Genomic DNA, 14,346 nt, shown 5'->3' on the forward strand with positions numbered 1-14,346 from the left:
ACCTTCATATACATAAGGATTGAGAGAATGCAGCAATATTAGTAGAACACATCAGTGAAAGTTTGAGGAAAATTGGACAATCCGTTCAAAAGTTACGAATATTTTAAGTATCTGCGCAGTCACTGCTGGAAGAAAAGACTACTACAGTGTATGATGTCACATGCGTACAACTATATAAGGAAAATAAAAAGAGAATTTCAAAAAACTTTACTTTTTGAATAAAGTGCACATTTCTTCGACTTGCTACTGATGTATATTAAGGGTAATATTATTCCCCCTGCCTTCTGAAAGAGAGAAGTCGAGTGTTCTTTTGTTATGCGAGAAAAATGGAAATATGTTGAATTTTCTTTATTCTTTCTTTACATCGTTGTACTCATGTGACATCACAAGCTATGGTAGTCTTTTCATCCAGCCGTGACTGAGCAGAAACTTCAAAAATTCATAACTTTTTAACGGATTGTCCGATTTTGCTCAAACTCTCACTGATGTGTTCTACTAATATTGCTGCATTCACTCAACCCACATGTCTATGAAGGTGAACTTGTCCTTTAAAGGATAGTCCCGTACAAGCGGTGGGGCTAAGCCCCCCCCCCCCCCCCCCCCCCCCCTTAGCCCCACCTTTGGTACGGGACTAAGCAAAAATTTACAAGTGTAAAAAGCCCTTATGAAACCGTTTATGTTCCTTCCAGCTATTTCCTTTCTTTTGTGTGTGTGTGTCAAAACCACCTCTTCCAAGAAAAGTCTATGGTCATAGGAATTTATGAGTTTGATGTTGGCTACTTTCCCCGCTAGTGGTCAGCACTCTCCATCCCCAAAGCCCCGCGCCAAATTACGGGGAATGACGTGATGACTTGTTTTTGCCCTCTGATCCCCAAACATAAATGACCCTCTGAGCTGGAAGGTGGCCCTCCTGCCAGAATTTATCCCTCTATTTTAGCATTTATTGTTTAATGGAGTGGGTCAAACAGGAACTCCAAAGACAAATTCAGGGATAATGACCCAGAACAACGATGACGTTGGTTGCCATAAGGACACTAATATTCATTTGGTTTATCATTTTGATATCCAAGAAACAATAAAGTCTTTACCAGTGGTTACAGAGAACAAGTGAATGAAGAAACTAAAAGACAGTGGGCGAGTTAATCAGAAATTGAGATGAATCATAGAAAATTGAGTTTTCACAGAAACGAATAGGAGGAGCAAATTGAACATTTGACCGGTAAGAAATTAATTTCCAGTGAACGCCACACCCCAATGTAAGATTGAGCCAATGAAATGCTTTAGGGAAAGGAAGTTTGTTAGTAAATTAGTTATAAAAAAACATGTCTCAGCCGAGAAATCAGTTAGAGTGGCAAGCACAGTGGGAGCGGCTTCACACTATGTAGTGAAGCAAAGGCTGCAGAGTATTTTGGAATTTTGAGGAACTTTGAGAATAGTTGGAGACCACAGAGATAAAGTCAGGAGTTCCCCTTTCTTGGTACATCATGCCCCCCCCCCCCCCCTCCAAGTCAACCAACTAATCTTTATCAACGCCGAATGCACCATCGACCTACGCTGTGAATGTGATGAGGATCTGACTGTCATGACTGAACCGGCGAGCAGCAGGACATTAGGAAAAACTAGGAGTCACGATAGCACAAAACTTTGGTTTACGCCAATTTGGAGTGCAATTACAAACTCCAAATAGTCAACTGGTGTCATCGGAGATGTTGAAGCGCCCTGTCAGACTGATACAAAGTGGAGAGTGATGGTGACGAAGAGAATAGGCCTACTGACAGCGTGACGGCAGACCGCTCAACGGACGGCCCATGCAGTCACACTGACGAGATCGACAATGACATGCAGACGAGGACCTCATTCGTCGACCGAGAGTAATCATTTAAGAGGAATGACTTTAATTTACGTTTGAAGATATTTCAAGAGATGTAGTAGTCTGACATGTTAAGGGGCAAATCATTCTACTCCTTGCAGTCTTGTGAACATCCGCTTGTATATTTAGCGAAAACTGTTCGAGTACGTGGACAGTGATAAGTAGGCCCCTATAAGTCACTCTGTCGAGTAAATTATGAAATGTAAACAGTATGTGCGAATGCCTCTATTATGTTTCCTGCTATACTTGTTTGTTAGTGGGGAAAAGAAAAGAAAAGAGAAGTCTTGCTCTACCACGACTACATACTACAATGCCTACGGATATCTTTGTTTCACATTGTTAGTGGGGAAATGAAAAGAAAAGAGAAGTCTCGCTTCATGAGAGATGTTCAGATCCCGCTCGACACCACAACGTCTATGGATGTCTAGGCTGAAGGTGGGTTTGAATGTCTTATAGGGCCGATAGAGCACTAACAGTAAGTGCAGATTAATTGGCACGCTAAAATGCATGTGATGGGAAATGTAAACAGTATGTGCGAATACCTCTATTATGTTTCCTGCTAAACTTGTTTGTTAGTGGGGAAAAGAAAAGAAAAGAGAAGTCTCGCTCTACCACGACTACATACTACAATGCCTACGGATATCTTTGTTTCACATTGTTATTGGGGAAAAGAAAAGAAAAGAGAAGTCTCGCTTCATGGGAGATGTTCAGATCCCGCTCGACACCACAACGTCTACGGATGTCTAGGCTGAAGGTGGGTTTGAATGTCTTATAGGGCCGATAGAGCACTAACAGTAAGTGCAGATTAATTGGCACGCTATCTTTTGAAGAGAAACAATACTTTGTTTCACACAAAATGAAAAAGCAGAAAAAACAACTGATAATCATCCGCTCATGTAAAAGCAAGCAGAAGTTTTTCAAAACATTTCAAGAGGCATATTTGTGAAATACAGTCTGTTAAACATGCCAATATACTCTGAAAAACAAATTGAAGGCCACCTTCAATAGGCCACCTGCAATACAGCCTCGCATTTTCGGAACAGGAACTGATTCCACGTAAAATACATAAACATGTATTTTGATTTTTCCATGCATTTTTCCCATATCATTACACACAATCATTACACACGTATACTTGATATGGTGTTCAGCTCACTGTGTGCAGACTGAGCACGACCTGATAATTCAGAACCTCTGCCTGAGAAAGGAGTGTAGAATATCCCGCGATTCAAAAAGAACCTTTCTTATCAGCTCGTGCATCCTGTACTCTATGTGCAATGCACTCATCATAGAGACAAAAGCTTGCCTTCACCCAAACTGTTTAGATATTGCCATTGGAAGACTCTGATGATCGCATACAGTGGCTGTGGACCTATAAGAACGCTGGTCTGACTACAGGATGTCTATCCAGTTTAGTCGTGGAGGAGATCTGTGTGCCGATCGCGTGCTTCACTGAAGACGCAGATGCTGCCCTGTCTTAAAAGAGATCGAGGGTATAGATCTAGACCAATTTCAGCAGGTTACACTGAATCACCACTTGCTGGCAGAGAGTCTTAACCGGATCATGCAGGTGATATTACCCGCTGCCAGCGTACCCTGATTCACACATATGATGCAAACCGGATGGCGGCATATTGGAAACAACCAATATTTGGGCATGGGGGCACAACTCTTGGCCAGGCCCAAGTGTTAAGGAGTATCGAGCATAAAGAAGACAATTAGAGTAAATAGTAGTTCCACTCCTATTTGGAATTGAGGTTCCTAAACAGGTCATTGAAAAAATGCCCAAAATTGCCTGACGTAATGACCCAAACTTAATTGGATGACAATAGCAAGTTGCAAGACACAGGGTTGCTTCATGTGGAATGCATGTTATGCCTCACAGTATGTCGCCTTCCAAATGGTCCATGACGTCACTGTATGCTCCTGGACCATGAGTCATTCACCGGAACCATACAGCCCACGAGCTTGACACTGACCAACACAGGCCCGCCAGCTGGAAACTAGGTAGCATTGCCCATGAGCTTGACACTTAGGCAAACCAGGCCCATACGAATCCGACACATGGAGGGGGGGGGGGGGGGGGGGGAGGTCCACAAGACCTACACTGAATAGATTAAGCTTTCTGATGTAATACATATATTAATCTCGTGGGCTTTGTTTTCCTCGAGTGTCGAGCTCGCGGACCGCACAGCTTGTGGGCCTATTATATTTGATGCCGAGCTCATTGACCTTGTTTATCTAGTGTTTAGGTCACAGGATGTATGACTCGTGGGCTGCGTAACTCATGGGCTGTACAAGTCGGGTTGTTTGACTCGTAACGTACATCGCTGATGAGGTGGGCCTGTTGTTTTCTGGTTAGCATCTGTCACCCTTTCATCCAGTTCAAGGGACTTTGCCATATGCCTGTTCACAAACTATTAAGCATCAACCCAAAATATGGTACTCCTCTCCCCACCTTCCATGTTTAAGCGTACAAATTTTTTCCAGTGCAAATTGGATAATGTTGCATATAATTTCATGCAAGCTATAGTCTGCATAACTTACCCAAACAAACATTATATTTGAGGTCACTGCCATCACTGAAGACACGTAAGCTTCATTTCTGAAATAATTGACCGCTCACATTCCTCAGACCTGTTACTATGAACCAATGCTTTAAAGTGGAATGTGCATACATACTTTGATTATAACGTCAAGGCGTGATTTGTACATGATTAAACATTTAGGATTAAACCAATGAAGCCAAACATCAATATTTGCAATCCTACACAAATTTTTAGTGATATTCTAAAAGTCTGACCTCACATTGTCCTTAGAGGTCAAAGTTGGATATACTCAGGGTAATGACCAATGTTCTGTGGAATGAGAAGACACTTCTTATACAATGGAGTATATGCTAATAGCATAATGCATGATTGCACACCAGGTAAACAGTTAACCATTGAATATACATCAAATATCAATATTTTGATATTTTGAGGTCATTGACCTGTCACAGTCCTCAGAAAGGCAGAGACGCGTAAATAATTTCCCTTGATCTGAGGAATAGGAAAAAGATTCAGTTGTTACACAAATTAATTTTTAGGACAGCGTTATGTTTATCATCAACCAATTGCACCAAATATCAACATTCTGATAATTTGAGGTCAATAATTGACCTCTGGAGGTCATTAGAGGTCAAAGGTAGAAACCTGTCAAGGATCTATGGAACATGAAGACACTTCCAATGTAACAAAAATGAGTTTTTAGTACATCATTACCATATTCAACATTAATCAATGACGCAAAATGTCATTTTCTATCAAATTTTGAGGTCATTGACCTCTGGAGGTCATCAGAGGTCAAAGGTAGAAACCTGTCAGGGTTCTATGGAACATGAAGACAATTTCACTGTAACGAAAATGAGTTTTAGTACATCATTACCATATTTAACATTAATCAATGACGCAAAATATCAATTTTTATCAAATTTTGAGGTCATTGACCTTTGGAGGTCATCAGAGGTCAATTCAGACTTACCTCCCGATCTTAAAATGAATCTCGTAACATGTACTAACACTGGTGAAAGTTTCATGCTTTAGTCAAATTTTTTTCGGCTTATCTGCTCTACTATTCTGACTCTATGTTCATAAAACACGAAGCTGTCCCTTCATATCCTACCCGGTAATCCAGTAAATGTCAATGCCTTTCACCAAAACTATTTTCGCTAAATCTGTATTTTCTTTTACTGTTCCGAAATTTCGGATTTCTCTTGATAGTATAGTATAAAAGAAGTTTTAATGGGTATGTACAGTTCTGGTCGAGGTGAGAATTTTGCTTTTAACGTTTTGCGAGATATTCAGAAAGCACTCTATGAGATGTCAAAGATCATGCAATTCTAAGGGGTATCAAAAGTTTATTTGATGAAAATCGGTTTTGAAATGGCTGAGATATCCAATAACAAGGTGAAACAAAGAGATCCTAATAAAGGTGGGGCATGTCGCCTTTTATTATTATCACTTTTTTTTGGATATCAGCCATTTGAACACCAATTTTCATCAAATAAACGTTGAATCCTTTTAAAAATTACATGCTCTTTCATATTTCATGAGATGTTTCTCACTATCTCACCGAAGAATGTTCAAAACATGAATCCCCACCTCAACCAGTACTGTACAGTCCCTTTTACGTTTGAATGCCTTTACCATTGAATTAAAGACATTTTGAAGAAATGTTACACTTCAGAATGAGTTATACTTTTTGCAATATTTTTTAGCCACAATGGTTTACAACAACTCCATGTAACACTTCTTTATTTTGAGGAGCTTATATCTCATGCCTCACGTGCCCTGGTTTTGACCCATCATCTTCCTCTTCCCTCTCGCTTTTCTCTGTCCACCGTGAAGGTAGTCTATTCCTGTCATTCATTACTCACCTTTCCTCTTTCTCTCATTACAAGGGATTTATCTCGTGTGTGTTCATGTGCAATGCACTCCCGTTAAAACGAAATGCTCAGGACTGGCAGTTTTTTGTTTTTGTTTTTGTTTTTTTTTTCGTTTTAACGAAATTTCATTATAACCGAACAAATATAATATGCAATGTATAAGGAAAAGAAGGAAACCACGCATAAAAAATTTTGTTTGTTGAATCCTCATACGCTGGAAAGCTATGTGAGATGGGAGAATACCTTTTTAATTTCGTAAAATATTACATTTTAAAAAGAGCATAAAGTTGTTTGTGTTGTCACACATGTGGAGAAAATGACGGTGTAGGATTTGGTTACAGTTCGCTATTCCAAAAGTTCTTTTCTTACTATAAAAGTACGTTACTCCGAAGGCTCCTTATTCCGAAGTTTTGCCATTCCCGGGATTCCGATGGTTTGTTTATCTGAAGGTTCGCATTTCTGAAGAATCATTATTCCGAAAGTTCATGATTTAGATCAAAATAATATATTGTTCATTTTCCGAAGGTTCGTTGATCTGAAAATGAAATGAGGTTCGTCATTTTGAAGGTTTATAAATCAAAAAGTGAGAAAGGTTCACTATTCAGAAAGTCCTTTGTTCCGAAGGCTTTTTCATCCGAAAATGAAATAAGGTTCGTTATTCCGAAGAAATTTTGTTAATGAAAAAAAAAAATGAGAAAGGTTAGTTATTTCGAAGATTTATTTATCTTAAGACGATTATAAGGATTGCAGTTCTTAAGTTTTGTTAGTGTACTCTCCTTTTTTCACCATGCATTAACGATATTTTTGTAATGTTCCGATTAACGAACGTTTTGAATTCCTATCATGTTCGGACTAACGAACCGTATAAGAATGAGAATAACGACCATATTTTATTATCGGATTAACGAACCTTTGTTATGGAATAACGCCAAAATGTGCTTAATATTTCATTTCCGAACTATTACGGACATTTAGTTGTATCAGAATCTGTGTTTTGTATTAAAGGACTTCGGAACAATGAAACTAACCTTATCTGAATTCAGATTATTGTATTACAATAATGCAAGTTCCCCTCGGAAACTGTGCGTGATACACGGAGTGAACATTCAATGATGCGTTCGCTCATGCAGAGACGCTTTAAAAATGCTTGTTCCGCTACGCATTTTCGAATGCGATCCGCATTTCGTTAAAACGGAGCACATTTCCTTTATTTTTCTTTGTCAGTGGTGCTCAGAAAATACTTCGTGATAACGAAAATTTTGTTATAACTGTCTTCGTTATAAGCGAATTGTGTACCATAGACTTTAATGGCGATAATTTGGGGACCAGAAGTTTTGCTTCGTTATAACGAAATTTCGTTATAACCGTGTTCGTTGTAATGGGAGTGCACTGTATCTTTATTTGTGTTCTTCGTCTCTGTCTTAATTTTCTCTCTTTGCATTGTTTCATCAATTTTGTAACTATTTTACTGTTATACCGTTAACGCTCATTTCAGAATTGCCCTACTGCATCATTGGGCATTAACAACTAGTATATCAAGAATGTGGGAAGAGATTGTCACCTCCTTGGTATGATCACCGCAGAGCATTACCTCCCTTGACAATTACTCCTTATTAAAATTAGGCTCCAAACAGTCACCCCTCTTACAATAACTCTCCCCCAGAAAATTATGTTTCTTATTGTTATTTTCGAACAACGTTTGCTATTTGAATTGAAAAAAACAACAGCATTTTTTCACTACATATCGTCTGGTTTTGGTCGAGACCTAACTTCAGGTTTTAAATATCTTTTGGGTGAGAAAATTAGAAATCCCTTACGAAATATTAAAGAGCATGTTATTCCAAGAAGGATTCAAGTTTTTGTGAAAAAAAAATACTCTTGAAATGGCCGGGATAAAACAGAGCAGCCATATAATGTAAAAAGGATTCTGTCAACTACAACTCTCTATAGATCTATTAAAAAAGAGGGTGCAGGACAAAAGACTTCGTTAACAACTAGGGGTGTTTTGTAAAAAAAAAAAGAAATACCGTTAAACTCGTAATATTTTACTCTTTCTAATCAGACTAACTTATATATGAACTGGATTTCCCCTTAAAGTGTCGGGAACATTTAACTTGAAAACTAGCACAATTCTACTTGTATGTAAAACAAGCTGTAATCTTACTCTTATGACAGATTAGGGCACCGTTTGATAAAAGTTGCCAGTTATGACATCTTGTTGATAGTCTCTAATAATTTCAATAAAACCATGGGTTCTGCTTGATTGATAAGCTCGAGTCACCGACTTGTTACCATGGACCTGCTTTGATCGACCTACAACGATTGGTAATTGTGTGGAACTGACAGCTTGTCAGGACTGACTTCATAAAACCGTGTCCGGATCCTATCAGAAATTATGGCTTTATGTCGAAGGGTCCCTCGCTAATGTTAAGGAAATATGAATTGCAGTGAAATCAACTCTCCTTTTCTTATGTTTATCTTCTAATGTGTTATAACGGTAGAAAATGACAAGCCAAAAGAGTAAATGATGACAGTGTAAGAGAAAGGTGCATCTTCTGATATGGTGTTATGAACTTATGGAAAAATTACGAAGGGTGGTACTTCTTTCGGGGGGCGGGGAGGGAGGGTTGTCCAGTAGGTATCAGGAGAGGGCGGGGGTGGGGGTCGGGGTATGGTTATGGGGGGGGGGGGGGAGGTAGAAATGCGGGTGGTAGTTCTCCGGGGGGTAGTTCTCCGGGGGGTAGTTATCCGGGTGGTAGTTATCCTGGGGGTAGTTATCCGGGGGGTAGTTACCCAGGGGGTAGTTCTCCGGGGGTAGTTATCCAGGGGGTAGTTATCCGGGTGGTAGTTATCTGGGGGTTAGCTATCCGGGGGGTAGTCATCCAGGGGGTAGTTACCCAAGGGGTAGTTATCCTGAGAGGAAAGACTAGTCACCCTGCCAATCTTTCTGTGATCTCTCTTGGCAGCTTCCTCCTATATATACAGGGTAATTGCCCTTGGGGGTAGTTGCCCTAGGAGGGTAGATGACCGGGTGGTAGTTGTCCTAGGGGGTAATGGCCCTGGAGGGTGATTGCCCTAGGAGGGTAGTTGTCCGGGGGGTTGTTGCCCTAAGGGGGAATAGACCTGGGGGTAATTATCCGGGTGGTAATTATCAGGAGGGTAGTTGCCCAGGGGGTAAGTGCCCGGATACGCTACTATACATCAAGAGATGATACATACATGAAACACAAAAATTTGTATACGTTCTGATATAATGCAACTGCTGGTTTGTTAGTTAGTTAGTTTGTTTGTTTGTCTGTTTTGAATTACCATGGTCTTTGTTGGGGGAAAGATGAAGAAAAGTAGTAGACGGTGTATCACTCTCAAATCCGGATGATTGCGATAAGTGTGTATCCCTGCCCTTTCTATACAGGTAAACGATTTAAGCTTGGTATGCTATTATAAAAGCCTGCATGTGTCACGCAGAAGAACTGATTCCGCGATCACTTTTAACCTTTCATAAAATTCACGTTTTAAGATAGTAACGACAGCTTGTAGGAGATAGAGTAAGTTAGCGTCCCTGACTGTGGTTCTGAAGACAAAAGGGGACTGAAAAATTCTTTTGCAAATTAGCAGACATAATGCCGATCCTCCAACACTGTTACTCCATTCCGTCACTGATTCTGCTATCAATGGCGACGAAAGAATACTGGTTGCGTGATTATCCACCCCTTGATAGCAGGAAGTTTACCTTTCATTGTTTAAGGCTTCGTTGATGCGGGGTTTATTCGGATACAAGGCGTGAACAGTGTCGTCCGAGTTCTTTCATTCGAAATTCCTCAGAATACGCAATTCAATGGGCAATTAGCGCTGCTACTTCGCAAAGCTGTTAGCCAAATTCTTTGCAGACTTGACCTCTCACATGTCAGCTACACGCAATACACGACAAACAGCTATCATTCCACACATTCTGATCAAAAAACAAAACAAAATGAAAAAACACACTTTTGAGTAGCGACACAGCTTTCTGTCCCTTTCTCAATTAGGTCCTACTTCTAAAAAATACACAGATGACAAGAGTCAGAATATCCTCAAAAGGGAACACGACCTATTTGGGCATTAATAATGTTTGTCTTCCGATTTCTCTCCATGCTGTCACGGCCCAAACCATCATAAGAAATAGGGCAATAAGTTTTATTAACCAGGGAAATAATAGTACGCATTACATACATTTGGCGAATTATCACACGAATTTTCGACTTTATAAAAACGATAATACATTTAATTGACAACTTAGGCCCTACTATATCTCTAGAGATGAACTTTAAACAGCAAGTCACATACCAGGGAAAGAAAGTTATGATTATTTGAATGAATTCATTAATGAGGCCAATTAAAAACCGTTGTAAAAGTACACACTCGCATAAAGAGGTTTCAAGTTCGATATATGATCATTGTATTGGCTCATAGATAAAGTATCATAAATTTTGCGTGATCGTTCGATGGAATTATTTTTTTCAGCGCGATTTGTGCGTCACATCAATCACCACTTCATGAAATGGAGGGCATGTATAAAACGAAACTCGCTGGTCATGCAATCGATAGCCTTGGTCAGCTCACTATTATTGCGTAATATTCTAAAGCCCTCGCCGCTTGGCCGCCGACGACGCCGCCGCGCGCATCATGCTTTGTTTTGTCTTCAATGGGGTCTAGAGCAATGCCTCATTAGCATGCACCCTAGCAACGGAGGCGGAGTCTCGATCGGGCAAGAACAATAGGTGCGAAACGCAACGCAAAGGCGAGCGTTCGAAAAAAATGTAACCGAAAAAAATTGTCTCAGAAAAACTGTGATTTGGGACACTTGTACTCATTCTTACACGCTGAAATTTTCTGTACAAACAGATAAAACATCAAGGAATCAAAATCCGTAATAAAAAAATTTCGACCAGAGCAGTGCTTCCCCTTCATTTTCGGCTCATTACGGGAAAACTCCCCGTGCGACTTATGACTCATTTCGTCGGAGCGCCACACATATGTTCTTGGGACTAGATTTGCCAAGCTGATTCAGGCATTATGACATTAATAAGTATTGTCATTGTTCTCAATAGCACTTGTGAGTTTAGAGTTGAATATCCCCTGCTGACACTTTGAACTGCTGTTCATTGTTAGCCTCATAATTTCAATCCAGCTTTACTGGAACAAGAGCAACATAGATACACAGTGAGAGACTGACTACTGTAAAAGTGGTTTCTTTCGCGTACGGAAACTTTCGCGGTTTCCATCGGTGCCGACTTTTTCGCGTGTGTTTAAATTCGTGGTCGGTAACAATAGCATTGTAACAAGCTATGAGTTCAAAACATTTTCGCGTGATGTTAAATTCGCGGTTCAACCTCAAAGCGCGAAAAGCGCGAAAATAAAACCATCGCGAGAGAAACCACATATACAGTAAATGAAAACAACTCAAAGAGATGGATAGAACGAAAAGGAAAAGATAGAATGTGGAGGACAAGAGAGAACAAAAGTTTTAAAGGAGATCATTTAAACTATGATTAAAGGCATTATTTACCATTTGCAGATGAAACAAAAACCCAGCTTAAGTGCTTCAAAATAGTTCTAAAATGTGTGTTAGGGATAGAGCAACCAATGTGAAAATTTGAACCAGTATAATCAATGTTAAGTATTGTTGAATATACAAAATGTAAACAATAGTTATGATAAAAGTGTATCTAGACAAAACCATCTATAGTTGTGGTTTAATTAGAAACAGTGATATCTCCTTGTAGGTTTTATTGCAATTTTTGTTATATTGTAAGATGTTTTGGGATACAACTGACCTACACATATGCTTCAAATGTGATAACTCGAACATTTTTAAAATCACTGCTCCCAATGGTAAACTGTACATTTAAACTAGATACCTCCAACAAATAGCCGTGCCATGCCTCCCATGAACGAGCTTATTTCAATGATTAGCAGAATCTTTGACAAGTACAAAGTTCATTGAATATTATGCCTTGAAGAGTATTGTGCCTTAGCCAGCAAATTCTAAGAACAGTTCAAAGTGTATATTTGGCAATGCCCAGTGGTATTAGGCATGTACCTGCAAAGTGATAATGCATCTGCTGATGCTGTTTATATTCTGGATTAATATTGTGCTATGATGTCTCTATTAAAAATACAGAGCAATCCAGTTTAAAGAAAAAAAATGTGTTGTGGTTGAAGATAATTAAAATCTAGGATGTGTCATGAATTATTGGCTTATGTTTGCACTTAACCCCGTCGCGGGGCGCTGTAACATACGGTACGTACTTGTCCATATGGGGTCGCTGCTGCGGTTAGTTTGCACTGTGCTTGTGTGTACGAAGTACATGATTATAGTGAACAATAGCCCACCAAAGCAGAATGTCTTAAAGGGCCAGTCAGTGGGTAATGGCACTTAAAAGATTAAGAGATCTCTCTAATTTATAAGCAGATACATTTAGGACTCTTATTTTCAGTAAAAAGGAAAAACAAAAATGTAGGCACCCATTTGATTCAAACCAGTTTTGAGAGTGATAAATCATAGAACATTTTGTGCGAAATGGAAATGTGTAATTCCTATTTTATAAAGCTTCATTTTTGGGGTATTTTTTCTCTACTTTTGTGCAGTGGCAAATGCTTATGAATGGCACATATTTTCAGGCTTTATTTGAAACTAAAGTGTAACCATCAGGAAAGTAGTTTTGAGTTCTGCAGCCCCTGGTATCTGTGTAAATATGAATATTGTGTGTGAAATTTAATGAAAATTTGTGTGATAATGTCCAATTTTTGTATGCAACGTAGAAGAAGTGAAAAAAATGCTTAAGGTACAGTATGTTACTTTATCAGAAGTGGATGAAGTCAGTATTTCATGTGGTGATATCTTCTTTTTTTCTTCTTTTTTTTTTGGGGGGGGGGGGGATGGGGCAGGGTTCTTTCAATAGAAATGGTTGCATTGAAAATTTGGACATTTTTAGGCCCTATATGAATAACCCTCCAGATTCTTTGTTAATTGACTATTTTTATGAACGTTTTCAATTCATTTAAAAGTGTTAAGAACTGCATTCTTGGGATGTGTAATTATCACTGGGCATATGATTTTGTACCATATGAAGCACTAATGACTTTAGTACTTTTCTTTTTGTGTGCTGAGTAGGAACGCCTACCATGGAGCCAGCCCACACTTGCTTGGTCTCACTGCCTTGAGCACTTGGTTCTACCCCACCCCCAACAGCTTTGGCATCAAGAACACCATCAATCCTGACGTGTTCCGGGGACCCTGGGGAGGCAAACACTGCAGGGACTCGCCAGTACAGGTATGCTTCATGGGGGGGGGGGGGGGGGGGGGGGGGGGGGGAAGGGGGAGGGGGAGGGGTAGGGGGAATGGTGATAGACAGGATAGAAAGGAGAGGGGGTATGGGATGGAAGCGTGATGGGAGTTCTGTGAAGGATGGACAAGAAATATGTACTGTATACTCTAGAATATGTATGTGCATACTTTGATTTATATTTCAAAGTGGACTGCATGTTTGTTTGTATGTTTTTATGTTATAATGTAGGCCATACGTGTGTTTGTGTGTTTTTATGTATTAATGTATGTATGTGTTATATATCATGTAAGCATGACTTGATTTATGGTGGCAGCGGCCTGAAAAGGGGCTTAGGGTGAGGTTGGGAAATTGGAATGTGGGTAGTCGCTAGGCGTGTCTTCATCAGCCCGAAGTTCAATTTAGCGGGACATTTTGTGGTCTTAGAAAATAGCCCGATACAGCGAATGTGCGTCTTCATCAGCTCGAACAGCCTGCTTCGGGAAATTAGTCCGAAAATTGACGCATGCGCACTTTGCAATATTACTCTGCCTGGCTCGCGGTTCGAAAGTGGATTTCCCCGCTCAAAATCTCCTATATCACCGTATGTACGATTCTACAACCAGGGAGGTGAACAGTACAGCAAATTCTCTCCAAAGGGATATTAATAACGCTACTCTTTCTTCTGTCCAGTGAGGCATCTTATATGAAATTAACGAATTGCAATGTTTAAACAAATCCAAAAT

At 39.7% G+C, this 14,346-nt stretch overlaps 1 protein-coding gene across 1 annotated transcript in view; it reads left to right on the top strand.

Moving 5' to 3' along the window:
• Positions 1 to 14,346, top strand: part of LOC139712067 (alanine--glyoxylate aminotransferase 2, mitochondrial-like) — a 48,976-nt gene that overhangs the window by 17,315 nt on the left and 17,315 nt on the right. The window contains exon 5 of the mRNA XM_071623904.1: positions 13,450 to 13,609. Within this exon, the coding sequence (XP_071480005.1) occupies positions 13,450 to 13,609 (160 nt within the window). The remainder of the gene's footprint in view (positions 1 to 13,449; positions 13,610 to 14,346) is intronic.

This window comes from Diadema antillarum, unplaced genomic scaffold (assembly GCF_040938485.1).
Source record: "Diadema antillarum isolate AM-2024a unplaced genomic scaffold, OU_Dant_1.0 seq00001754_RagTag, whole genome shotgun sequence".
Classification (NCBI taxonomy): domain Eukaryota; kingdom Metazoa; phylum Echinodermata; class Echinoidea; order Diadematoida; family Diadematidae; genus Diadema; species Diadema antillarum.